The sequence below is a fragment of the Bos indicus x Bos taurus genome, chromosome 22, assembly GCF_003369695.1.
Source record: "Bos indicus x Bos taurus breed Angus x Brahman F1 hybrid chromosome 22, Bos_hybrid_MaternalHap_v2.0, whole genome shotgun sequence".
Lineage (NCBI taxonomy): Eukaryota > Metazoa > Chordata > Mammalia > Artiodactyla > Bovidae > Bos > Bos indicus x Bos taurus.
The window spans coordinates 279,473-304,440 of record NC_040097.1 but is presented as its reverse complement, the minus strand read 5'-3'; the positions used below and the strand labels follow the sequence as shown (position 1 = coordinate 304,440).

At 61.1% G+C, this 24,968-nt stretch overlaps 1 protein-coding gene across 4 annotated transcripts in view; it reads left to right on the top strand.

Annotated features, from left to right (window-relative positions):
• The window catches only part of UROC1 (urocanate hydratase 1), a 27,435-nt gene extending 2,467 nt beyond the window's left edge, over positions 1-24,968 (top strand). The window contains exons 2-20 of one of the 4 annotated variants that reach the window (XM_027523466.1): positions 1,922-2,052; positions 2,317-2,410; positions 3,461-3,520; positions 3,779-3,907; positions 4,015-4,076; positions 5,380-5,446; positions 5,524-5,667; positions 6,347-6,435; positions 7,758-7,820; positions 8,078-8,257; positions 9,150-9,247; positions 9,421-9,493; positions 10,609-10,730; positions 13,749-13,819; positions 14,940-15,038; positions 16,254-16,353; positions 18,994-19,075; positions 23,116-23,215; positions 23,928-24,968. In XM_027523466.1, the coding sequence (XP_027379267.1) occupies positions 1,922-2,052; positions 2,317-2,410; positions 3,461-3,520; positions 3,779-3,907; positions 4,015-4,076; positions 5,380-5,446; positions 5,524-5,667; positions 6,347-6,435; positions 7,758-7,820; positions 8,078-8,257; positions 9,150-9,247; positions 9,421-9,493; positions 10,609-10,730; positions 13,749-13,819; positions 14,940-15,038; positions 16,254-16,353; positions 18,994-19,075; positions 23,116-23,215; positions 23,928-24,065 (1,902 nt within the window). In that variant the 3' untranslated portion in view covers positions 24,066-24,968. Of the gene's footprint in view, positions 1-1,921; positions 2,053-2,316; positions 2,411-3,460; positions 3,521-3,778; positions 3,908-4,014; positions 4,077-5,379; positions 5,447-5,523; positions 5,668-6,346; positions 6,436-7,757; positions 7,821-8,077; positions 8,258-9,149; positions 9,248-9,420; positions 9,494-10,608; positions 10,731-13,748; positions 13,820-14,939; positions 15,039-16,253; positions 16,354-17,590; positions 17,776-18,993; positions 19,076-23,115; positions 23,285-23,927 lie in introns of those variants that run through there. The other 3 variants (XM_027523465.1, XM_027523467.1, XM_027523468.1) reach the window with 3 other exon arrangements.

Sequence of the window (24,968 nt, the reverse complement as noted above, 5' to 3'; positions counted from 1 at the left end):
CAGCACATGCCTGCCAGGTGCTGCCCTCCACTCGGCCGGGTCCCCAGGCAGCCCTGTGAGGCGGTGCCTTCTGCTCGTCTTCCGAAAGAGGAGACTGCAGTTCAGAGAGGTGCGTGTGCGGGTCGGGGACCCGCAGGGACGGACTAGGGTGCCGGGGTCTGGGCCCCGAGGCACAGTCTCTGGAGAGGCCCCCCGCCCCGCCAGGAAGAGCCTGACTCACAGTCTGGACCTGGCGGGCCTCACTTTAGCCCGGTTCTGGTGAGGACCCCCTGGGGCTGGGCTCCAGGGGTGTGGGGCTCAGACAGGCCCAGTCTATCAGATCGTTAGAAAAGGGAACAGAGGAAGCCAGAGTCCGGCGGGAGTTCGGGCCCGTGTAGTAGGTCGAGCGCCCCACCGGGAGGGTGACTGTGTGCCTGTGACGTGTTGCTTTTGAAACTTCTGTCAAGCTTCGTTTTCGCTTGCAAGCTCTGATTATAGGCTGTTCACCGATTTAAAAAAAAAGCAAGCAGTCTCTGTGTCATGGGCCAGACCTGACCTTGAAGGGCTTGACCTCCAGCTCACGCCGGGCCCCACCTGCCCTTGAACCCGAGTCCGCAGCTTCCTGCCGCGTGCCCCCTGTGCCCCCGTGCCCCCCCGTGCCCCCCGTGCCCCCCGTGCCCCTCCCACCCCATCGCTGCGTGCAGCGTGCAGGTTCCTCCTCGGGGCCCTCCTATCGGGGCTCCCTCCCTGGAGTGCTGGGCCAGAAGTGGCACCGGGAACACGCCGGAAACTAGACCCAGAGACACTGCGGTGGCCACCCGACGCGCCTGACCCTCTGGTGAGCCCGGGAGCCCCCTGCGGGCAGATCCCCAGCCACCTTTTGCGAGGGAGAAACACACATTTCTGATCGTTTTTCCCCAGAGAGCAGGAGCCATGCGCTTTTATTCTATGTTGAAGTCACCCAGGGACTCGCCACGCAAACCTTTCAAGTTCCCCTCACTCCTGAGCTGGGGTTTCCTCACTGCCCTTCTCGCCCTCGACTTCTTCCAGAATCATCTCTACCCCACCCATCCCATGCACCCCTCGGCCCCCAGGGGACCCTTGATGTGTGGTGCTGGACTTGGGGTGCACAGGGCAGGCTGTCCCCCCCGGGCTCTGTCCTCAGCCCCCGGCCACCTGGCTCTGGCCGGCCCAGCTCTCTGTCTCCGGGGCGGCCCTCTGCCCTGCCCACCTGGTGCCTCGGGGCCCAGGCCGGGCCGCAGGCTCCTCTCCTGTCGCCTCCGCCACCCCCGGTCAGTATCTTGTCCGAGGCTCGAGCTCCCTGTCCCCTTGGTGGATTTGTGTTGAATGAATACGTTCACATCAGCTCCTTATTGCGCTCCTTAAAGGAGTTTGTTCTGCAGGGTCGGCTGGTTGAACGCATGGCCTCAGTGTCCACCCCTGACACCCGGGCGTCACCCCACTCCCCTGCCTTCAGGCCCCTGCCGGGTGCTGGGAGGGAGAGGGCGGGGTAGGGGGGTCTGGCCGGACACTCGCCCTCCTTGAGCCCAGGGAAGACTAAGAAGCAAGGGAACAAACCCACTCTGGAGCATGTGGAGATGCTCAGCCCGGGGAGGGGCCCCCAGGGAGGCAAGCAGCCCCTCCCACTGTAGCCCAGGCCGCAGGCCATGTCCCTCTCTGGCCCTTGCCGGGGCTCAAGCGGCCTGGTGCCTGGTGAGCATGCAGAGGGAGGGACTGGAAGGCAGCCGACAGAGAGCCGGAGGGCAATCAGGGAAGGCGTCCTGCGGGAGGTGACAGGGTAATGGCTGGGGTGTGAGCTGGGCAGTCTCAGGGCTGGGCCCTGGGCCTCCTGAGTGGAACAGGGGCACATCCGGAGGGCAGAGCTCCGCCTGGAGCCTGCACACCCTGCCGCCCTCACCACTCCCCCCCACCGCCCCGCCAGCTGGCGCTGAAGAACGCCCTCCGCTACTTCCCCCCGGATGTCCAGGAGGTGCTGGCCCCCGAGTTCGCCCAGGAGCTGCGGCTCTACGGCCACATCTACATGTACCGCTTCTGCCCCGACCTGGAGATGAGGTGAGTGCCGTGGGCTCGGCTTGTCCCCTTGGTACAGAGACCTTGCTGTGAAGTGCGCCTCCTCCGGGCTGGAGCCTGTCCAGTGGTGGGGAGGGGCTGGCCCAGAGCACCTCCTCTGGTGGGAGCTCCAAGGGGGGGCGCCTTCTGCTGATGCCAGGGCTGGCCGTCCGCACTGGCAGGGCCAGGGGACGGGCCGGGCCGAGGCGGGACCCGACGTTCCAGGCGCCTGCCCCTCGACGGGCCTGGCAGCTAGACCCCTTGCAGGGCCTATCCGGTGGAGCGGTATCCCTGCCGGACAAGGGCGGCTGCAGCCATCATGCTTATGATCATGAACAACCTGGACCCGGCCGTGGCGCAGGTAATGGCCCGGACGTGCGGGCGGGGTCGGTAGTGGGAACTCAGCATGCGAAACACACCCAGCACTCACAACACTTGCAAGCTTTCTACTTGGACGCAGTGACAGATTCGATACATACACAAGTCGCTTAGTCGTGTCCAGCTCTGTGATCCATGGACTATACAGTCTCCAGGCCAGAGCACTGGAGTGTGTAGCCTTTTCCCTTCTCCAGGGGATCTTCCTGACCCAGGAATGGAACCTGGGTCTCCTGCATTGCAGGCAGATTCTTTACCAACTGAGCTATGAGGGAAGCCCCGAGAGAAGCTGCAAAACCAGCGTGGGGAGGGCTTATCGCCGTCTCCCGGGCGCTCCCTCTTTGGTCGTTACGACAGCATCAGCACCACGACACCAGCCTTGGCGTCAGAAGGTGTCGCTTTATGTCCGATGCGTGCGTGCTTAGTCTCTCAGTCGTGTCCGACTCTGCGACCCCCTGGACTGCAGCCTGCCAGGCTCGTCTGTCCATGAAAGTCTCCAGGCCAGAACACGGGAGTGGGTAGCCACATGAAAACTGGAAAGGAACGGGCTGAATGCTGTGGTTGGTTGCAGTATATCCAAAATACCACAACGTGGAATCAGTATAAAATCAAGATGTTTTATAGCGTTGTTTCCCCACCAAGTCTTGGAAACCAGCGGTGGGTGTCCTGCCTAGAGCTTGTCCTGTGGGCTGTGGCTCAGGCGCAAAGGCTGCTGGCAGAGCAGGCCTGTGACCCTGCTGGTCCACGTGGGTCTGGCCACACGTGCCTGTCCCGGCGTCCTTGTGCGCCAGCGCGCCCTGCAGCAGCCTATTCGAAAGAGGACAGCCTTCAGGGGGACCTGAGAGTTTGCTTGAGGGCAGGAGGGTCCCAGGATGTGAGCGGTCCGCTGAGCCCTGACCAGGTCTCCCCCCCAGCCCCCCACTCCTCCTCCAAGGGCCATCAGCCACTTGGCGGGGGGCCATGACCCCTGAACCCTGCCAAGCTGGGTGCCTCCTTCCCCACACCCACATCTCAGGCGGCCCCGCATCCTCCACAGTTTCCCCAGGAGCTCGTGACCTACGGAGGAAACGGGCAGGTGTTCAGCAACTGGGCGCAGGTATGGACCCCGGACTGTGCGGGCAGGCAGGGGGTCCCCACCACAGGCCAGTCCACCACCTACCTCCGCCCCAGCCTCCGGCCTGGAAGCACCTTGAGACTGGCTCAGGGGCTCGGGCTCTGCCTCCCTGATGCCCAAGAGCCCAGAGGTCAGAGGTCCTGCGGTGGGGCCACTGGAGGGGAGTTGGCGGCCTCGTGGGGGGACTTGGGGCCAGTGTGGGGACCCCCCTCACCACCCCTGTGCCTTGTTCTCCTGCAGTTCTGGCTGACAATGTCTTACTTGGCCCAAATGACTGAGGAGCAGACGCTGGTTATGTACAGCGGACACCCGCTTGGCCTTTTTCCCAGCAGCCCCGAGGCCCCCAGGCTGGTCATCACCAATGGGATGGTGGGTCCCGGGGCCGCAGGGAGGCCCAGCCGCCACCCGCCCGCCGAGCCGTCGCCCCCGAAAGCCACGGCGCGGCCCCCAGCCCTCCGCCCACCCCTCTCTTGCAGGTCATTCCCAACTACTCCTCCAGGACAGAGTACGAGAAGCTCTTTGCCATGGGGGTTACCATGTAAGTGCTGTTGGTTCATGACGCAGCCTTGCCCAGGCCCTACGTTAGAGCAGCGCAGCGATCGTGGCTTCAGCTCTGAAAAGCCCTCACCATCAAAGCTCTATAGCACGATTCCGTATTTACGCATTTCCCGCTTGTTTTCATGGATGTCCCTGCAGTTGTTATACATGTGTGAGTGAGCGAACATGCAATTTGAATCCTATTTTTTGCAAGGACTCAGGTCCTGGCTGCAAAGGGGGCGTGGTGATGGCTCTGGCCCCCGAGCTGTGTGAGAATGAGTGTGACACTGCCTGAGTAGATGGGACCCTGGGGGAGCACGCTCCATGGCGGGCTTTACCCGCCTCCCTGGTGGGTGTGTATTGTGTCTACACAATCGTTCTATTCACACAAGCTTGCACGACAAGGATAACCCATGCCCCATTTATCAGAAGAGGAAGTGGAGGTTCCCAGAGGCCCTGTGCTTGGCCCAAGTTCTGGGATTGGCTTGGAGTTTGGGTGTGTGAGATCCAGGATCCGCCCTTAATCCAGAGGAGAGAAGGGACCAGAGAGGCTGCTGGGGGCTGGCGGACTGGGTCCCCGAAGTCTTCGGGGAGCGCAGTCTCATCTCCTGTCACGGGGCCGAAGACGCAGATGCTGAACGGCCACCGCGCGGTGCACGTGGGCGCCTCCTCCCATGATCTAGCCTAGAGCGCTCAGCAGGCCGGGGGCTTACTCCCGGGAGCCTTGTTCTGTGGCCTGCGGAGCCGCCCGCTGACCGGCAGAGACAGCGGCTCCTGCAGCCTGCAGTGGGGCTCACCGCGGGTGCTGATGTGTGGAGAGGTCCTCGCCGGCCTGGGCGTTAGAACGGGGCCCTTTGTGTAAATGACAGCAACCTCTCGAGTGCTGTGCCCCAACTCTGCCAGAAACTAGGGGACTGGCCTTTGCTACAGGCTTCTGTTTTGACTAATTAATGAGCTCATCTCTGGCTGCGCGGGTGTTGCTGCGTGCGGGCTTCCTCCAGTTGCCACGAGCAGGGATTGCTCGTTGGGGTGGCTCCGGGGCACGCGGGCCTGGGTGGTGGCTTCAGGAGTTGTGGCCTGTGGGCTCACCTGCCCTGAGGCACGTGGGATCCTTCCAGACCTGGGATCAGACCCACGCCCCTGCCTTGGCAGGTGGACTCCCCTGGACCGGCAGGGAAGTGCCTCCTTTTGTTGTTTAAGGAGAACGCCGATGCATGTGGGGCAACAGAGCTCCTTAGACCCCGGGGAGCGGGGTGGGGAGACGCCACTCCAGCACCCGCTCACGCCCCTGCGTCCGCGGGCAGGTACGGCCAGATGACGGCAGGCAGTTACTGCTACATCGGCCCCCAGGGCATCGTCCATGGCACGGTGGTGAGTGGCGGGCCGCGGGGCCGTGGGACTGGGGGGCTGAGCGAGCGTGGGTGGTGACTCCTCCTCCTCCCCCTCAGCTCACTGTGCTGAATGCGGGGCGGCGCTACCTAGGGCTCCAGGACCTGGCGGGCAAGGTCTTTGTCACCTCCGGGCTGGGTGGCATGAGTGGGGCTCAGGCCAAAGCCGCCGTCATCGTGGGGTGCATCGGTGTGATCGCAGAGGTGAGCCCGCGGGAGCAGCCCCCCACCCCCTTAAGAGCCCCCCTGACGCCCTCACCCTCCCTGCTCTTGCCTCTGCCCTCCCAAATCCTCCCATCCCAGCCTGGGTCCCCACGGCAGCAGACACCCCTGCCTTCCAAGTGCCCATCACTGCCAGGCCCGGAGCCACGCTCCCAGGACCCACACTCCCAGGACCCAGCCTCCCTTGCCTTGGGGCCCTGGGGTCCAGCCAGGAGACGGTAAACCTGTGAATAAGAGCAGAGACCCCCCCCCCCCCATCTGGACGGAGCTGTCAGGTCAGGGGGAAGAGTGGAGGAGGGCCAACATCTGTAGTCTCTTGAGCTTCCCTCCTGGGTACAAAGTGGCTTCCCCAGCTCCAGCCACCTCATCTATATTCAAGGCAGACAGAAGGGGAAATGCCAGCAATGGCTGACTCTAGCAGAAAAATAATGCCATAGAAACTCCTTTTCCCACGTTGGTCAGATGGCTCACATGGATGTTGTCATCTACAAGGGTGGAGAAAAGGCGTGAGAGGGCAGTTGGGATTAGCTGGAGCACAGCGTCTCCCTGAGTGCAGTCAGGGTTTGTTGACGTGGAGGAGGAGGCAACTTGCAGCAGCTCGTAGGGTCCGCCCCGCCCTGTCGGGAAGGGGGTGATCTTCACCCCTGCCCCGTGGTCCCAGGTGGATGGCGCGGCCCTCATGAAACGCCACAGGCAAGGCTGGCTGATGGAAGTGACTGACAGCTTGGACCGCTGCATCGAAAGACTCAGGTGTGACACCTGGGGGAGCGTGGGCTGGGAACTCTTGATCTCTGCTTCTCACTGGTGGCTCCTGGGAGTGTGGGGTGCCTGGGTGCGTCCGCGCTGCCCACACATGCGGTCTCACAGACGTCCGTCATCCTGCGGGCGGCCCCTCAGCTCAGCCACGGTTTGGCAAAGACCGTGTCTTGCGTTTCTCCCTCCTGTGCCTCGGCGCCCAGCCCAGAGCCTGGCACACAGGAGGTGCTGATCGGGGCTGCTGAACGTCCACAGGATCCGTCTGGACCTGCGGCTCCTCCCCAGGGCGTCCAAGGCTAGTGCGGGGTCCCAGGACCCTTCCCAGCTGCATGCCATCTGCTGAGATTTCTTGATGGGGACAGGCAGGGCCACCAGGAGGCTGCTCCTCAGATGCTGTCTGTGAAGCATTCTCTCAACTGACTGCTCTGCAGAGCTGGGCGCCTCCTGTGTGGGGAGTTCGCCTCGGCACAGAGGGCTTCACCTGCTGTGATTAGACCTGCCCAGGGGCGCAAGGGAACTTAGGTGACACTGTCTAGAGACACACAGAGTTTAGAAATACTCCCATTACTGAGACTGGAGACTCTTTTGACACAGATCTTTGAAAACTTGCTGAAAACCCTGCATTAATTACTGGAGAAATTCTAAACTCCTCGTGTGGCAGAGAGGGTCTTAACCTGATCTGGCTCTGACCCTATGGGTGCATCTGGAACACAGGTGCACACGCACACACTTGCACACGCACACGCACACACTTGGATGCTCATGGGCACGCACACACACACACGTCCAGCCACTGTGACGTTTCTGTCATCTCTGAATTTTTGTCACTCACACAAAGGTTGGGCACTTCGCTCCCACAGTCACACACAGAAACACACACGCAAGTCCAAATCAGAGTAACAAATGCTTCCACAGCTGCTTTCATGCGTTCAGGTCTCCTGTCCCCCAGACATGCTGTAGTTTTTCCAAATCAGGGTCAGAATCATCTTTCAAACCGTCTGCAACTTGAGGGTCGCCTTAAGCGGCTTCTTCCAAGATCCCTCTGAGAGCCCTAGGAGCAAGGACTCTAATGCTCCGGAAGGAATTCTGGGCCTCGCGGGGGCGGGGCTGCACCTCTGTCAACAAGTCCTCGGGGAGGGCCCCCGGTCCCCTGTGCCCCTCGGCCGGGGGCCTCGTAGGTCCCCAGGCCTGCACTCACGCGGTGCTGTGGGTGCCTCCCGGGCCTCTGCATCCTCACCAGCTGGGCGCCAGGGTGCGGGGTGTTGGGGTGTTGCCCTGGGCAGGTGTGACTGGGCCGCCTGTCCTGCCCCTTGCAGGGAAGCAAGGAAGAGGAAGGAGGTGCTCAGTCTTGGTTACCATGGCAACGTGGTGGACCTCTGGTGAGTGGGGAGCTGGCCGCCTTGAGGACCCCCAGTGAGCCCTCGGCCGCGGCCCCAACACTGGTCTGGGGCTCCTGGCTGTCGCGGCCCTGATCCTTGGACAGCTCGCGGCAGACCCCCCCACCCCCGCCAGGGGGTGCAGGATGAGCCCCATGCCTGGCTACGGGGCCTGTGGGCTGGGAGCACGTGCGCCCTCCTGGCTGGGCCCTGAGCTCGGCTGCTGGCAGTACCCGGCCTGACCGGCCGTCTCCCCGCAGGGAGCGCCTGGTTCACGAACTGGACACGACGGGGGAACTCCTGGTGGACCTGGGGTCCGACCAGACGTCCTGCCACAACCCGTTCAACGGTGGCTACTACCCCGTGCAGCTGGGCTTCGCGGAGGCCCAGAGCCTCATGGCCTCTGACCCCACTGCCTTCAAAAGCCTGGTCCAGGAGAGGTGGTGCCGGACGGGCTGCCCGCGCAAGGGATGGGGGCGCACACGGCCTGCTGGGGCTGTGGACGGCGTGGCTCCGGCCTCCGCCTGGTTCTCCCACAGCCAGCTGTGTGGCCTGTGCCAGACCCTTAACCTCTCTGCTCCTCTGTCCCGCCTCTGTCAGACAGGGTCATGAGTGTGCTGTTCCGTGGGGATGTTGGGGACGGGCTGGGGTTACATTTGCAAAATACTGGGGGCAGCTTCCAGCACCTATGGGTGCTAAGTAGATGCTGGTAGAGGGCAGCCCAAGGCGCTTCCAGAAGAGGTCATTGCTTGTTCAGCACGGAGCCTGGGCCCCGCGCCTGGCTGGCTGGGACCTGTAGGCACTAGCTGAGTGACTGCCTGCAGTGTCTCCCCTGAAGGGGGAGAGGCTCTGAGGAACCCCAGGGGTGGGGGGCTTCCCAGTGGGAGGCGCTGGAGGTGGAGCAGGCAGGGGCGGGGTCAGTAGAGGAGGAGTCGGGTGGGGTCAGGAGGAGTGGAGTCAGAAGGGGAGGAGTCCGATGGGGTGCAGTCAGGAGGGGAGGAGTCCGAAGGGGAGGACTCAGGAGAGGTGGAGTCAGAAGGGGAGGGGGTCCGATGGGGTGGAGTCAGGAGGGGAGGAGCCCGAATGGGGTGGAGTCAGGAGGGGAGGAGTCAGAAGGGGAGAAGTCTGAAAGGGTGGAGTCAGGAGGGAGGAGTCCAAAGGGGAGCAATCAGATGGGGAGGAGTCAGAAGGGGAGGAGTCAGAGGAGGAGTCTGATGGGGTGGAGTCCGGAGGGGAGGAGTCCCATGGGGAGGAGTCCGCAGCAAGCTAAGTCCAAAGGGTTCCCGGCAGAGGTGCTCGCGCTGGCGCTGACTGCTGACGGCTTCTTTGCAGCCTGCGGAGGCACGTGTCAGCCATCAACAGGCTGGCCCGGGAGCACTTCTTCTTTTGGGACTATGGCAACGCCTTCCTCCTGGAGGCCCAGAGAGCCGGTGAGAGAGGCAGGAGGGGCTCAGGCACACTCGCCTCACTGCAGTCCTGGCCGGCCCGTCGGTGTGGCCAGCAGGATGGGCCCTGGCATGCCTTCTGGGGGTGGCCCTGCCAGGCCTCCGCCTCACCAGGCCTCGGTCTCTCCCGGTGATTCTGGCCCCGTCTGTGCGCACAGGGGCCGACGTGGGGAAGCCGGGCGCCAACAGGACAGAGTTCCGCTACCCCTCCTACGTCCAGCACATCATGGGGTGAGTGGGGACGCTCCCGGCGTCTGTCCTTAGACGCGCAGGCCAGCAGATCTGCTCACACTGCCCAGGCCGCCTGCTGAGACCTGTGCTTGATCCCAGGTGGCCACAGCCTGGGTCATGGGGTTTCCACCCCAACAGGCAGGGGGAGAGGAGCTGAAAACGTGAGAGTCTGTGCAGGGCCTCAGGGAGAGGACGGGGGTGGGGGCCATGCCTGAGGTCGCCTCCGGAGAACACTCCAACCTACGGGTGCTCAGGGCTGACCTACCCCCCAGGTCCTGCACGCTGTGGCCGAGGAGCTGTGCATCCCCCAGGCACGCGCCCCAGCCCTGAGCGGGTGGCCAAGGGCCCGATCCCTGCAGCCCTTGTGCCTTCCTGGCCACCGGGGGTCTGAACTCGCGGGGACAGGGCAGCTGCTGCAGGGAGAGGACAGGGTGGAGTCCGGGCTGGGGCAGCCGGGCGGGGTGGGAAGCCCCCGGGTCTGCAGCAGAGGGGACCCCGGCGGGGGCTGGGGTGGGTGAGAGAAGCCAGCACCCTTCTCAGCACCCCCCCCCCCCCGTGGGAGGGGACAGGGCCAGAGTGGGGCCATGACCACAGGCCTGGGGGGCGGGGATTGCCCAGGGGGCAACAGGAAGGGAGCCCAGCAGAGGCTGGGTGGGCACGGAGCCTAGGGAGGGCCTGCGCCCCTCTGTCTGGAGCCCCCTCGAAGGTCGGCTCACAGCAAACGGGGCCGAGTTTCTGTTTATTGTGCATTCTCACGAGCACTGCCTGGTTTTGGGGTTGTCTCTAACCTCAATTTAGGAAGTTCTGCTTGTCTGTGTCCCGGCTCCCTGCTCCTGCAGCCAGAGAAGCTGCAGCTCTGGGAGGGACGCTGTGGTGATGGAGGGGGCAGGCAGGGTGGGGACCGCTGCACGTGCTGGTTGAGAGGCTTCCGGCAACCTTGCCGGTCGCCGATGCTCCGACTCACGACACAGGGCCTGCGCATGCGCATATACCCACTTCGTGCACAGCCTTCACCCCGTCAGTTCTGGAGCATCTGCGGCCTCCCTGACCTTGGACCATGCTGACCCCAGCCCCAGCCCGGCCAGCCCCAGGTGACGAGCCATCTGCCTTTGCAGGGACATCTTCTCCCAGGGCTTTGGGCCTTTCCGCTGGGTGTGCACCTCGGGAGACCCCCAGGACCTGGCGGTCACAGATCGGCTGGCCACGTCTGCGTTGGAGGAGATTGTTGCTGCCGGAGGTGAGGCTGCCGGTTGGAGATGCTGACGTGTGGGTGGCGCCCCTGGCTGGCAGTGCTGGGAGCCTGGACGCAGGGTCCCCCGCCTGGCACCGTGAGCCCAGGGCATATTCTCAGGGGTTGCCTGTCAACGGTGCTCGGGCTCCTGTAGCCGGCCCTGTGCTGCCCCCTCCACGTGTCCAGGCCACTCTGCTGTTTCCATGTCAGAGCTGCCCCAGGCCGTCTGTGGACACAACGTGGCTTTGCCCCGCCCTGGGTGGCCCTGGCCCAGCCGCAGACCCTCTTTGTGTAGTGGACGGGGCAAGAGGACACACTTCTTTATGGCACCTCCCCGGCCCCCTGCCTGTCACAGCTCCTGCCCTGTTGCTCTGCGGCTTCTCCCTGGGCCCAGGCAGCCTTCTCTGGGAGTGGTGGGTCAGCCTTTGCAGCTTGTTGTAAATCCTCCGGGCCCAGTTTCACCCTGCCTCCCACATCTGGGTTGAGTGGGCTGAGTGGCAGGGGCTTAGGGTCAGGGGACCCAGGAGGAGAGCCTGATGGGCGGAGCCACCTTGTGGGCGGGGTCACCTTGTGGGCGGAGTCACCCCTACTGGCTCCGGAGGAAGCTGAGGCAGTTCAGTTCAGTTCAGTTGCTCAGTCGCATCCAACTCTTTGTGACCCCATGGACTGCGGCACGGACAGTCCTCCCTGTCCATCACCAACTCCCGGAGCTTGCTCCAACTCATGTCCATCGAGTCAGTGATGCCATCCTACCATCTCATCCTCTGTCGTCCCCTTTTCCTCCCGCCTTCAATCTTTCCCAGCATCAGGGTTTTTTCCAGTGAGTCAGTTCTTCGCATCAGGTAGCCAAAGCTTTGGAGTTTCAGCTTCAGCATCAGTCCTTCCAATGAATATTCAGACTGATTTCCTTTAGGATGGACTGTTTGGATCTCCTTGCAGTCCAAGGGACTCTCAAGAGTCTCCTCCAACACCACAGTTCAAAAGCATCAATTCTTTGGCGCTCAGCTTTCTTTATAGTCCAACTCTCACATCCATACATGAGTACTGGAAAAATCATAGCTTTGACTAGACAGACCTTTGTTGGCAAAGTAATGTCTCTGCTTTTTAATATGCTGTCTAGGTTGGTCATAGCTTTTCTTCCAAGGAACAAGCGTCTTTTAATTTCTTGGCTGCAGTCACCATGTGCAGTGATTTTGGAGCCCCCCCAGGTAAAGTCTCTCACTGTTTCCATTGTTTCTCCATCTATTTGCCATGAAGTGATAAAACTGGATGTCGTGATCTTAGTTTTCTGAATGTTAAGTTTCAAGCCAACTTTTTCACTCTTCTCTTTCACTTTCATCAAGAGGCTCTTTAGTTCTTCTTTGCTTTCTGCCATAAGGGTGGTGTCATCTGCTTATCTGAGGTTACTGATTTTTCTCCTGGCAATCTTGATTCCAGCTTGTGCTTCATCCAGCCCAGCGTTTCTCATGATGTCCTCTGCATATAAGTTAAATAAAGCAGGGTGACAACATACAGCCTTGATGCACTCCTTGCCCAATTTGGAACCACTCTGTTTTCCATGTTCGGTTCTAACTGTTGCTTCTTGACCTGCATACAGATTTCTCAGGAGGCAGGTAAGGTGGTCTGGTATTCCCATCGCTTGAAGAATGTTCCACAGTTTGTTATGATCCACACAGTCTAAAGCTTTGACATAGTCAATGAAGCAGAAGTACATGTTTTTCTTTCTGGAACTCTCTTGCTTTTTTGATGATCCAACAGATGTTGGCAATTTGATCTCTGGTTCCTCTGGCTTTTCTAAGTCCACCTTGAACATCTGGAAGTTCATGGTTCACATACTGTTGAAGCCTGGCTTGGAGAATTTTGATCATTACTTTGCTAGCATGTGAGATGAGTGCAATTGTGTGATAGTTTGAACATTCTTTGGCATTGCCTTTCTTTGGGATTGGAATGAGAACTGACCTTTTCCAGTCCTGTGGCCACTGCTGAGTTTTCCAAATCTGCTGGCATATTGAGTGCAGCACTTTCACAGCATCATCTTTTAGGATTTGAAATAGCTCAACTGGAATTCCATCACCTCCAAAAGCTTTGTTCACAGTGATGCTTCCTAAGGCCTACTTGACTTCGCCTTCCAGGATGTCTGGCTCTAGGTGAGTGATCACACCATCGTGATCTGGGCGGAGCCTCCTCCAGCTTCCGGATGTTGGTGCAGCTGCAGACCCTCAACTTGCCGGGCAACTGCTGGTGTTCCCATCATAACCACCCTCCAGGGGTGATTTCAAGCAAGCGAGGCTCCACGTGGAGCGGGATCAGGGTGTCCACCAGCCAGAAAACCTCGGGCACAGCTCCTAGTAAGGGGCGGGGACATCACTAAGTGATGTGGGAACATTACTTTCATTTTTAATACAATGTTTTCAGTGTATTTGACTGAAACTTTATAGACATCTGTAAACCACAGGCTCACAGAATTCCTGCAGATTTAGCAGTCTGTTCCCACGAGCACCTTGGCGGACCCCCCTCTCCAGCCCTCCACTCTTAACTGCCAGCCTGTCCTACCTCGAGAGGCCTAGCATCTGTCAGCCTCGGAGCCTCTGTACTCGCTGCCCCCTCTGCAAAATGCTGTTACCTCAATTCCATGCAGCTGGCTCCTCTTCAGCATTTAGGACTTGCCTTGAGTGTCATCTCCCCACAGAGGCCTCTGGTCCCCCTGACCCCCTACCCCAGTCTCAACTGCACTTGTTTCCTTCTCAGCCCGCAGTAGTCTTGGCTCTGGTGCCTGGCACGCAGCAGATGCTCCTTAGATATTTGCTGCGGGTCGGGCCCTGACTCACCCGATTGCTGGCACTGCCATTGCCGGAAGTCGGATGGGCTGGTGGGGAGCTGGGGATGGGGGCACCCCGACTCTGCTCGGGGTCCAGTGGTGGGTGCAGATGGGTGCCTCAGCCCAGCGGCCTTGCAGCGGGAGTGTGCACCCCCACTGTGGGGCAGGGGCTCTGGTACCTGTGACACCCCCTCCCCTGCCTGCAGTGACCCCGGCTGTGAAGCTCCAGTACGTGGACAACATCCGCTGGATCCAGGAGGCTGCCAAGCACAAGCTGGTGAGGGCTCCAGCTGGGGGGCGGGAGTGGCGGTGTGGACCTTGCCCCAGGTGAAATGCTGCTCACCACCTGAACAGCTTGGGGAGTCCCTACTGGCCATCTCGCCCAGGGGCCACTGTACAGAGAAGCCCGGGGCCTTTCAGAAGGTGGCCTGGACTCTGGGGCAGCAACCTGGGTCAGGTAGGTCCTTCCTCCCATCATTGCCCGGCAGGGCCCTGGAGCCAGGCCTCCTGATTTCTCAGTTGTGTGACCTGGGGTGAGTGGCTTGGCCTCTCTGGGCCTCCCCTCCCGTCTGCACAGTGGAGATACTGGAGGTAGTATGGCCCCTGGCTGTGGTGCGAGGCTTGGAGCACGACCTCTGCGGGGCCAGGGCAGGGCTGATGGGTGTTTCTGTGCCTGTGAGCGTGACCACACATCAGATGACCCGGGGAGTTGGGGGTGGGGGTGGGGGCGGTGTAGCAGAAGGGTGTCTCTGAGGAGCTGACTTGCAAGTTCAGGCCTAAGTGGGGCTGAGTCGGGGGGGGGGGGGGGGGGGGCGGGGTGGTGACATTTGGGAAGCAAAGGGACCAGCCAGTGCACAGGCCTGGGAGGCAGCCGGCCGGATGCGCCCAGACCAAACAAGGGACGGGCATTTGGTTCTGATGGCTGGACGCTGCCACGTCTGCACCAGTGGGCCCTTGGCCTGCGGTTCAGCCGCGCCTGCCCCAAGTGGTGGCCCCCGCCCTGGGCTTCCCAGTCCAACCCCGTCCACCCAGACTGCCGCCGCCGCCTGTACCAGTGGTTGCACGTGTGTTTCTCCACAGAACCCCTCATGCCAACCACCCAGTGCCTGAGATGTCCACGGCGATCGCCGCTGGACTTGAAGACCTGGGCCTGGGGAGGGTGGGGCAGGAGGTGGAGATGGGGGCGGGGCCTGACGGAGACAGTAAGTCACCTCCCAGGAGACGCCGGTCAGCCTGGGGCCCCTGGGCTAGCCCTGCGGTGACCGGTCAGGAGGGACATCCGCACTAGACACCCCCAGACTGCACTAGGCACAGGGCCGGGCGTGGGGGCTGGACTCAGCGACTGCCGGCCAGCGTCTGGGGGGCGTGTCTCCTGAGCACCACCCTTCTCACCACAGGTGGTGGGCTCCCAGGCCAGGATCCTGTACTCGGACCAGAAAGGCCGTGTGGCCATCGCCGTGGCCTTCAACCAAGCCATCGCCCGTGGGGAGCTCAAGGTGGGCGCCCCGCCAGGCCAGCCCTCAGGCCCGGGCTCTGCTGTGGGCCCTGCCGTGAGACTGGGCAGTCAGGGGCCATCTCTGAGCCTTGTAACCTCAAAGCGTGGCTTCCCCTCCAGTGTTTCTGGCTGTCTTTGTTGAACTGTCCCTTTCGCATCACTGCAACCCCAACCGCGTCTCCGTCTCCCTAGCTGTCAGTCCCGCCTACCTCGCTCAGCGCATGCGCACATGGCGCTACAGCTGTGGGCTGTTTAGCTGTGTGGCGCTACAGCTACAGCGCTTCATCCCCCCTCCCTCTCCGCCTCCTCCTTCCTCGCCCCTCCTTCCGGCCAGCCCCGCCCACCTCGCTCGGGCACATGCGCACATGCCGCCTCTTCGCCCCCTCCCATCCTCCGCCACCCCCTTCCTCCCGCCTCCTTCCAGTCAGCTCCGCCCACCTCGCTCGGCGCATGCGCGCAGAGCGGCTCTTCATCCCACCTCGCTCTCCGCCCCTCCTTCCTCCCGCCTCGTTCCAGTCAGCCCTGGGCACCTCGCTCAGCGCATGCGCACACGGCGCCTCTTCATCCCCACCCCTCCCTCTACGCCCCTCCTTCCTGAGAGCCGCCCCCCACCCACCCAGGTGCAAGCCTTGCTGCAACGCGGGGCTCTGCGGGGAGCACAGGGCAGACAGGGTCCCGCCCGGTGCAGGTGGAGGACACTGGATGCGCGGGCAAGGCCATCAGTCCACGGTCTCTGAGCGCGCGGCGCTCCGCGGATAAAGTGAGCGAGGAGCGCGCGTAGGGTCAGAACTGGGCTCCGTGCTGCAGGCGGAGCCGTGAGTGTCCCCCGTGCCAGCGCACTGGGCTGGGGATCCCGTGCAGAGCGGGGTCAGGCCCGGCTTGTTGAAGCGCAGGGAAGCTCCTGCGACCTCCGGTGAGAGCCGAAACCCCTGCCTGTTCTGCAGCCCTGAGATGGGGGCTCCATAAAGTGGGCGTGGTGAATGGACACGGTAGCGGCGACTCAGAGCCAGCACCTGGGGGCGTACGGGCTCCGGGTGGACAGAAGGGGCATCTCTGGGCGGTCGTGGGGGGCGTTGGAAACCCCCTGCGCCCTCCTGCAGAGGGTCTGCTTCCCAGGGAAGTCCAAAGGGCGTCTGGCGTGGCCTGACCCTTGAACTCTGCCCCGGGCCAGGCAGTGGACACCGCCTCTGACCTTTCATGCCCTTCCACACCGCAGGCGCCGGTGGTCCTGAGCCGAGACCACCATGACGTAAGTGGCACCGACAGCCCCTTTCGGGAGACCTCCAACATTTACGACGGCTCTGCCTTCTGTGCAGGTGAGGAGGACAGGGCGTCTAAGCAGTGTTTCTTTCTGTTGGGTTTGAGTTTTATGTAAAAATCAAGTGGTTCATTCAGTCTGTCACGGTGCTGTGGAAAAGGTTGCTGGCTTCTGAGGGGGCAAGGCCCAGGGTGACCAGCCCATGATGGAGGTGGCTCTGGGACACGGGACACAGTTGTAAATGTGAGCAGGAGCCGGTGGACCGGGCCAGTGCATGCCCGAGACCTGGGCGCACCCCATCACGTGCCAGGTGGTCTTCAGAAGGTCCTCAGGGTCCTCCTCTGTGACTAGGAGCCAAGAGCAGGTCCTTCTTTGTTGTGAAGGATGCACTGAGTTTGTGTGTGGGAGTCACGTTGGCTCCCCCAGGCGGGGTTCTGTGAGGGGCTGTTAACCACCACACAGAGCTTCTGCCTTCTGCTCCTGGGGGCTTTCTTGTCCCCAGCAACCAAGGCTCCTTCCGTCATGGATGGGATCCCCAGGGAAGGAGTGGACACCCAGGAACACCAATCCACATCACTTTGAGAAATAGGTCCATTTCATAAAAGTTGTGAAATTGATGGGTATAGAATCATAATCCTTTATTATCTTTCTAATATCTGTGGGGTTCACACTGTCTTTCCTGATGTTAGTCTTTTCTGTCTTTCTCTTTCCTTGATCAGCCTGGCTAGGCATTTTTTAATTTTATTGATCTTCTCAAAGAAGTTTTTAGTTAGATTTTATTCTATTACTTTTTTGCTTTCAAATGGACTGATGTCTACTCTTATTTTTACTATGATCTTTTTCCTATTTACTATTTGGGTTTAATTTGCTCTTCTTTCTCCAGTTTCATGAGGTTTTCTTTTCTAATAGAAATGTTTTAATGTTATGAATTTCCCTCTAAACGCTGCCTTAGCTGCATCTCACCGATTTTTTGAAAAATATATTTTTGTTTTCATTCAGTTCAGAACACTTCTAAATTTCCTTTGATACATCCTCTTGGAACAATGGATTATTGTGAAGTATCTTTTTAAATTTTCAAGTTTGGGGAGATTTTCCAATTATCTTTCTGTTACTGATTTATGAGTTAATTCCATTATAGTCTGAGAGCTTTGTATTCATCCTGTTATTTTAAACTTGTGTTAAGGGTTGTGTTGTGGCCTCGAAGGTGATCCCTTTTGATGCCCCTGGGAAGAACGTGTATTCTGCTGTTACTCAGGGGCTTGTTTTTTTTTTTTTTTCTTTTTAAAAATTTTCAGAGGTTTTTTTGATGTGGACCGTCTTTATTGAATGGGTTACAGCACTGCTTCTGTTTTATGTTCTGGTTTTTTGGCCGTGAGGCACGTGGGGTCTTAGCATCTCACCAGGAAGATGACGTTTTAGCCACTCAACCACCAGAGAAGTCCTGGGGGCTTGTTCTCTACATCTCACCTGGGTGAAGTCGGTTAGTAATGCTCTTCCTGTGGTCAGGATCCTTGCTGACCTTCTGCTGCCCTGTCCCCTAGATGAGCGAGAGCGAGAGGACGCAGTGCCCGACTGCGCTTGTCTGCTCCCTCTGCAGCCCTCGCGCACTGTGCTGCTGGCGCTTGAAAGCCGTGCTGTCAGCTGTGCCCTTGTTTATGTGTATTGTCTCTTCTTGGAAAATTGACCTCTTTATCATCATGTGCCAGCTCTCTTTATTTTATTTTTTTTATTTTAAAACATTTTTTGGCCTGCAACATGCGACACATGGGATCCTAGTCCCCCGACCAGGGATCAAACCCTGGGCCCCCTGCGTTGGGAGCGCAGAGTCTTAACTGCAGGACCACCAGAGATGTCCCTCTTTACCCTTGATGATACTGCCGGCTCTCACGTTCTCTGACGTTAATGTAGTTTACATTGGTATTCTTCTGCCAGTGTAACAGCTGACCACAAACCTTAGAGGCTGGAAGCAGCAGGAGCGTGTTCCCTGAAGTTCTGAAGGCCCAACGTCTGAAATCAGTTTCTTGAGGCCTGGGTCGAAGTGTGGGCAGGGCCCTGATATCTCAGGAGGCAGCCAGGGGCGGGTGGGTCGCTCCTTCGCCTTTGCCAGGTTCTGGAGCTGTTCTGGTGCGTCTCACAGTCCCACGCTAGACGTAAGTCATTCCCAGGACCCCCGCCTCTTCTCTGTGGGGGCTTTGGGGAAGAGCCCACCAGGGGCCAAGGCCTTTGTCCCTGGCCCAGGGCCCTGGGTCTCAGGGCAGCTGCAGCTCTCTCAGCAGGCCCTTGGACTGGAGTGAGGCTTGGTTCCCTTCTCTCTGTGGGTGCCTGTCTCCCTGCAGAGTCCTGTCTGGTTACCTGCCCCGGGGCCTCACCCAGTGATGCCCAGGAGCAGTCTGCGGTGTGCAGCTTGTCCCGCGCCGCTGGCGTGCTTCTCTGAAGGGTGGGACTGATGCTGTTTGTCACCTGAGCGGCACTTCCTCCACCCTCAGTGCCTCTGGGTGCCGCACCTGTGCCTGTGCTGGGCAGGTGGCAGTGGGATCGGGCACTCACTCGGTGCTCCCGCTTCACTGGGCTCTGAGAACGCAGTGTCCGCGGTTCCTACAGGCGCCCTCCAAGGTTCCTGTCTGACCACCCCCCCACCCCCCGACCCTGGCCCAGGCTGGCCGCCTTGCCCGGGGCTGACCGCGCTGTCTTTCTGCAGACATGGCTGTGCAGAACTTTGTGGGCGACGCGTTCCGTGGAGCCACCTGGATCGCTCTGCACAACGGCGGGGGTGTTGGCTGGTAAGAAGGTTCCCGAGGGCCAGTGGCGCGGGTGGGGGCTCCCTGGAAGTCTCGGGGGGCCCTCCAAGGTCCTGCGCCTGTCTCTCTGAGCTCTCTCCGCTGAGGGCTCCTTGTGTGAACTGGACGTGGGGGCCTTGGCCAGCCTGCACCCGTGCAGTCTCCTGCCTCTTGCAGGACGCCGTGAGTCATCTTGTCCTGTGTGGTTCTCTTGCTGCTGTGACAGATGTTGTCCAGGGAACCCTCAGAGTCATCCTGGCCCCGTCCTTTCACTTTGCCGGGGTGGCTGGGCTGGGCGGTGGGAACCTAGATCTGGGCTCCCTGGCTCCTGGCCCCGCACTGCCCAGCCAAGCCTATCTCCAGCCCAAGCCACGGACCAGCTGGGGTTCTGGGAGGCTCCCTCCTGGGCCATAGATGAGTGCCCTCCTGAGGTCGTCCCTAATTCTGAACCAGGTTTCAGCCCATGGGCGTTTCCAGCACCCCGTGTCCTGAAGCTCAGCTCAGCTCCGGCCCCATGCTTTCAGCCTGGAGACGACACCACCTCCCACAGCTAGGGGCTCAGTGCCTCTGGGCTGGCCCCCTCTGCCCACCACCTCCCACAGCTAGGGGCTCAGTGCCTCTGGGCTGGCCCCCTCTGCCCACCACCTCCCACAGCTAGGGGCTCAGTGCCTCTGGGCTGGCCCCCTCTGCCCACCACCTCCCACAGCTAGGGGCTCAGTGCCTCTGGGCTGGCCCCCTCTGCCCACCACCCCGTGTCTTGGCTAGGGGCTCAGTGCCTCTGGGCTCCCCCTCTGCCCACCACCCCGTGTCTTGGCTAGGGGCTCAGTGCCTCTGGGCTCCCCCTCTGCCCACCACCCCGTGTCTTGGCTCCAGTCGCAGGTCCGCAGCATCACCTGTGTCCCCCCCGCCCCCTAGCTGGAGATCACAGGTCCCTACGGCCCCCGGCTCGGTTGCCCTGCTTTGCTGGAGCAGGTCACGGAAGGCAGGAATTTCTGAAAAAAATTACAAAAGACGTCAAAGGGTGTGAATCAGTAGCCAGAGGAGACACACGGGGTGAGCACGCAAAGGACCACCTGATGGTGGGGGCCGGGGCAGGCGCGGCCACGCGTGCCTGTGTTCTGGTTCCCCAGCCGGCCCCTCTCAGGCCCCTCCTCTGGGGCTTCCCTGCAGGATTCCTTCCATGGGTGTGACTGACTCCATCACTGGCCACGGGTGACTGGTCCACCTCCAGCCCTTCCCCCTCTGCGATGGTCAGGGGCTGGGCCCCAGGTTTCAAGCACAGGCCACAGGGTGGCTCCTCTGGCAGCCAGCCCTGCCCCCTTGGGTGAATTCCCAAAGTCACCTCATCAGCAGAATGAAAGACACCTTCACCCCGCTCATCGCAGGAAATTAGAAGGGTTTAAGGAGCTCTGTGCTGGGAACCGTGGACAAAGACCAAATGTTTATTTCTCGTTATAAGTAACGATGTCCCATTCGCTGCTGAGAAAAATGAACAACTGGTGTCCATCCTAAAGGAGATCAGTCCTGAATATTCATTGGAAGGACAGATGCTGAAGCTGAAACTCCAATCCTTTGGCCACCTGATGCAAAGAGCTGACTCATCTGAAAAGACCCTGTTGCTGGGAAAGATTGAAGGCGGGCGGAGAAGGGGAGGACAGAGGATGAGATGGTTGGATGGCATCACTGACTCAATGGACATGAGTTTGAGTAAACTCCGGGAGTTGGTGATGGACATGGAGGCCTGCCGGGCTGCAGTCCATGGGCTTACAAAGGGTCAGACATGACTGAGTGACTGAAGTGAACTGAACCGGTGTTTATTGCAAGTGGACACGTGGCAAGCGTTTGGATCTCCTCCCACCTAATCTCGGAGAAGAAACACTCAGATGAGAAAACTGAGGCAGCGGGCGGCTCAGGCTGCACTGCCAGGGCACCCTGGCTGGGGGGCGGGTGTTGCCTGGGCGGCTCTCTGGACCCCTGGGCCCTCGCAGCAGCAGGGGGTGCTGTGGCCCTGCACAGCAGGACAGCTCTCCAGACCGGCCGCCTCTGAAGTGACCTCCCAGCCCGTTTTGGCCGGAGCAAGCCTGGCCGTGCCTTCCAGAGCCCAGTCCTGCACGCTGCAGCCTCCGGAGTGTCCCCGTGGGCCAGCTTGGCCTTGGGCCCTCTGACGCTGGAATTCTGAGCCTAGCCCAGTCAGGTGGCCCGAATGAATGGAAAATGTGACCGGAGTGCGTGACCGGAGCAAACCAGGAAGGGAGGGATTGGGCCCCGTCACCGGGCGCCGGCCTTTCGGGGCTCAACTTGCTGAATGCGTTCTGGAGACGACGGGATGCCTCTGGCAGGGGCCAGAGCCGGCAGTGGAGCTGGATCTGGATTCAGATCTGTCGTCCCCAGATTCCTGAAATCGCAGCCAGGGCGGCAGAAGGCAGGCGGGGCAGGACACGAGGGCCTCGGGGCACTGCTCGCCGTGGGGGCCCCCCCACTAGGCTGCCCCCCCAGGCTCTGACGGCGCAGCCCGTGAGGCGCTGGCACCGAGGCCATTAGTCGTGACGCCCTAGGGGGCTCCTTTGGGAAAGTGCCTCAGGTTCACTGCAGAATCCGTGCATAATTTAATCCACCAGATACTCCTGCAAACCTTCCGGAAAGGCAGTGGGGAAACCACCACCCCCGCAGCCTTCCAGCTTCAGCTGCATCTCTTGCTTCCAAGTCATGGTTTCCCCTGACGTTTCTCGGTTCGCTCCAGGTTTCTCCACTGCATGTGGGCTCCCTGTTTCTGAGCCGATCCGTGTCAGCACTGGGTCCCCTGCAGGCCCTGCACCCTGCCCCGTCTGTTCGTCTGTTCTGACCACGTGCTGGGGTCTGGCCCATGCCATCTGCCCCACAGTCCCAGCTGGCGGCTGCCATGTAGATGGGGACGGTGGACTGCAAAGCGGGATACTCAGCGGTCAGGCTCTGCTCCATAGAGACAGTGGACCCTGGTCCCTCCCGGGAGGGTGTGCAGGTCCCTGCGGGCGGGACCAGCCCCCAGGACCACGTCTCTAAGGAACAGATGCACTGTCCAGGTTCGATCCCTGGGTCGGGAAGATCCCCTGGAGAAGGGCATGGCTACCCACTCCAGCATTCCTGCCTGGAGAATCCCATGGACAGAGGAGCCTGGCGGGCTGCAGTCCACGGGGTCTGGGACACGACTGAGGGACTTCGCTTTATCCGGATACTGACGCTGTTTCCCCACCAGAGCACATCTTGAAGCCAGCTGTGTGTGGGCATCCCCGAGGGGCCTGTTAAGATGTGGATCCCGATGGCAGGTCTGGAGTCAGGGTGCGGAGTCCGCGTCCCTGCCCAGCTGTGGGTGATGGTGCCATGGGGCCCCTGGGGGGTGGCAGCCTGGGTTCTGAGGTGACCTGCTCGCTCAAGTCTCACTGTTTCTTGGGGACAAACGGCTGCGACAGCTTCATGCTGCTCAGGCTGCTAATGGTGAAGACCCGTCACGGGAGCCGCGGCTCCTGCAGGGCCCACGCCGTGCACGGGGTCTCCCAGGACACTTAACATCACTTCCCGTCATCAGCTCGATGGTCCCACCTCAGAGGCAGCTGCACCCAGAGCTTGACTCTGCAGACACTGACTGCTCGGCCACAGTTCCCGAGCGAGGACTCCCGTTTGCATAACCTCCCCAGCCCCGGCCGCTACCACGTGTCAGACCTGGGGCCGTGGGGTTAGTGGCTGAGAAGTTCCCACCCTGTTGTTTGGCCCTGAGATGCTTGCTGTCTCCAGGGACTCGTGGCTGAGTTCTGCCCGCTTTTCTGCTCATCTCACGGTGTCGAATGTCTCCTTAGTACAGCCAGCACCAACCTTACGTGTGACCTTCTCCCCGGGACCATTATCTGGCCAGCATCTGCTCCACAACATGAGAGGGCTCCCCCTCTCTGGTCATCCTCCTGGCCCCAGGGCTCCTCTGACTGGGTTTGCAGAGGCCGCCTGGAGCTGAGCACCTTTGCCCCAACTGTCCATGCCTGGGAGTGACCCTGAAACCCTTTGGCTTCTTGCAGGGGTGAGGTGATCAACGGGGGCTTTGGCCTCGTGCTGGATGGGACTGAGGATGCCGAGCAGAAGGCCAGGCGGGTGCTCAGCTGGGACGTTGCCAACGGAGTGAGTGACCGCCAGCACCCCTCAAGGCTCTCCCCTGTGCAGACTGCAGACCCTCCTCCTTCCGGAAAGGTCTGCAGCCCTCCTGCCGCTGCGGTGTCTCCCCCAGCCACTGCCAGGGTGGCCCTCCACGGCAGACAGCCGGCGCTTCACCCGGGCTGTGTCCTGTCCAGCCTGTGTCCGCGGGGCCTGGGCAGTGCGCCCTTCCCGACACTGCGTCTTTGTGCATCCGAGAGCACAGCTGCGCACGCTCGTGTGTGTCCTGACGCTGTATGTGGTGCGGGGCCCCATCCCAGAGGGACCACATATCAGGGCCCGAAAGGGGAAGCATGACAGATGGGGGTCGCGGTGATGGGGGTGGGTTTACGGGATGTGAGTGAAATGGGGAGGGGGCTGCGGAGCCCAACTGCAAGGGTCCAAGGCTTAGACCAGGAGGCCTAGGAGAGCCGCCGGGCGACTCCCGGGAGCCCCCAGGACGGGGGCTGGGCTTCCTCCTGGAGGCCGGGAGGCTGGAGGGAACGGGTGGGGCGGGTGGGGTGCCAGGGCCATGTCGGGGGGCCCCTGACAACACAGGCCAGATGGGAGGAAGGGAGCGGCTGGGGAGGACCTGAAGCGGAGCCGAGGTGGTGTGCTGGGGGGCCAGGCGGGGTGGGGGAGGCGGACACGCGGGCTGGGCGGGGCCTGGCACCGAGGACACGCCCCTCCCACCCCCCAGGTAGCCCGCCGCTGCTGGTCCGGGAGCCCCATGGCCTACGAGGTCATCTGCCAGACGATGCGGGAGGACAGTGGCATGGTGGTGACGCTGCCGCATGCCGTGACGGACGAGCGTCTGCTCCAGGCCCTGCGGCTGTGAGAGGACCGGGCGTCCCGCGGTGCCCTGGCCCCCGGGTCCCGCCCTCACCTCACATTCCCCGCCCCCTCCACTGCTCGCCGTGCTCCCCTGGGTCCGGAGCTTTGCACATGGGCGTGTGTGGACGCGTGCACACACACACAAGCATGCACACACAAAGCAGGCACGCACACGCACACAAGCTCGCCCTCTCTGTCTCCCCACCCCGGAGGCAGTCACTGCATCCCCATTTTACAGACCAGGCAGCGAGGGGGGCCCTCTGCTCTCACCACGTGGCTCCCCTGGGGACCTGGAGGGCAGTGAGGGTCTCGTTCAGTGCGGGGTGCTCAGGCCTGCCGTGGAGGGGACTCCAGGGGCTGGTGCCCAGAAGCTTGGCTGAGTGGGGCGCTAGCCAGCCCCCGGAGCCACCTGCATTCCTCCTCCCCCAGGCGCAGGGTTCATTTGGCCAGGTTCTCATCCAACGTCTGTGGTCCCCCAACCTCTGACTAACTGTCCACGCCAGGGACCCACAACTTGGGCTCACAGGCCAGCCTGGCTCTGACCATGTTCCTTATTCTTTGTCCTCCCAGCCCTGCTGGGCCCATGACAGGCTTAAACTGAGAGAGACTTTGGGGATGGGTCTCCAAGGAGCCCCCAAAAACCTGACCCCCCACCCCCCGGTGTCTAGTCTCAACCACACAGTATGGCCTGTCTCCTCCCCACTGGCCATTCTGCCTTTGCCTGAGCTAACAAAACCCCAGTGTTGCCTGGGTAGCAATATACACAGAAGGAGTAGTTGATTTTCCAGCCTGCCTAGTAATCAAGAATAACCATTGACCTGGTTCCAGCCCAGCAGACTGTGGAAGTCTGCTGGACGGGTCTGCCGGGAAAGCTGTAATAAAAATGGACTGATATGGCTGTGTCACA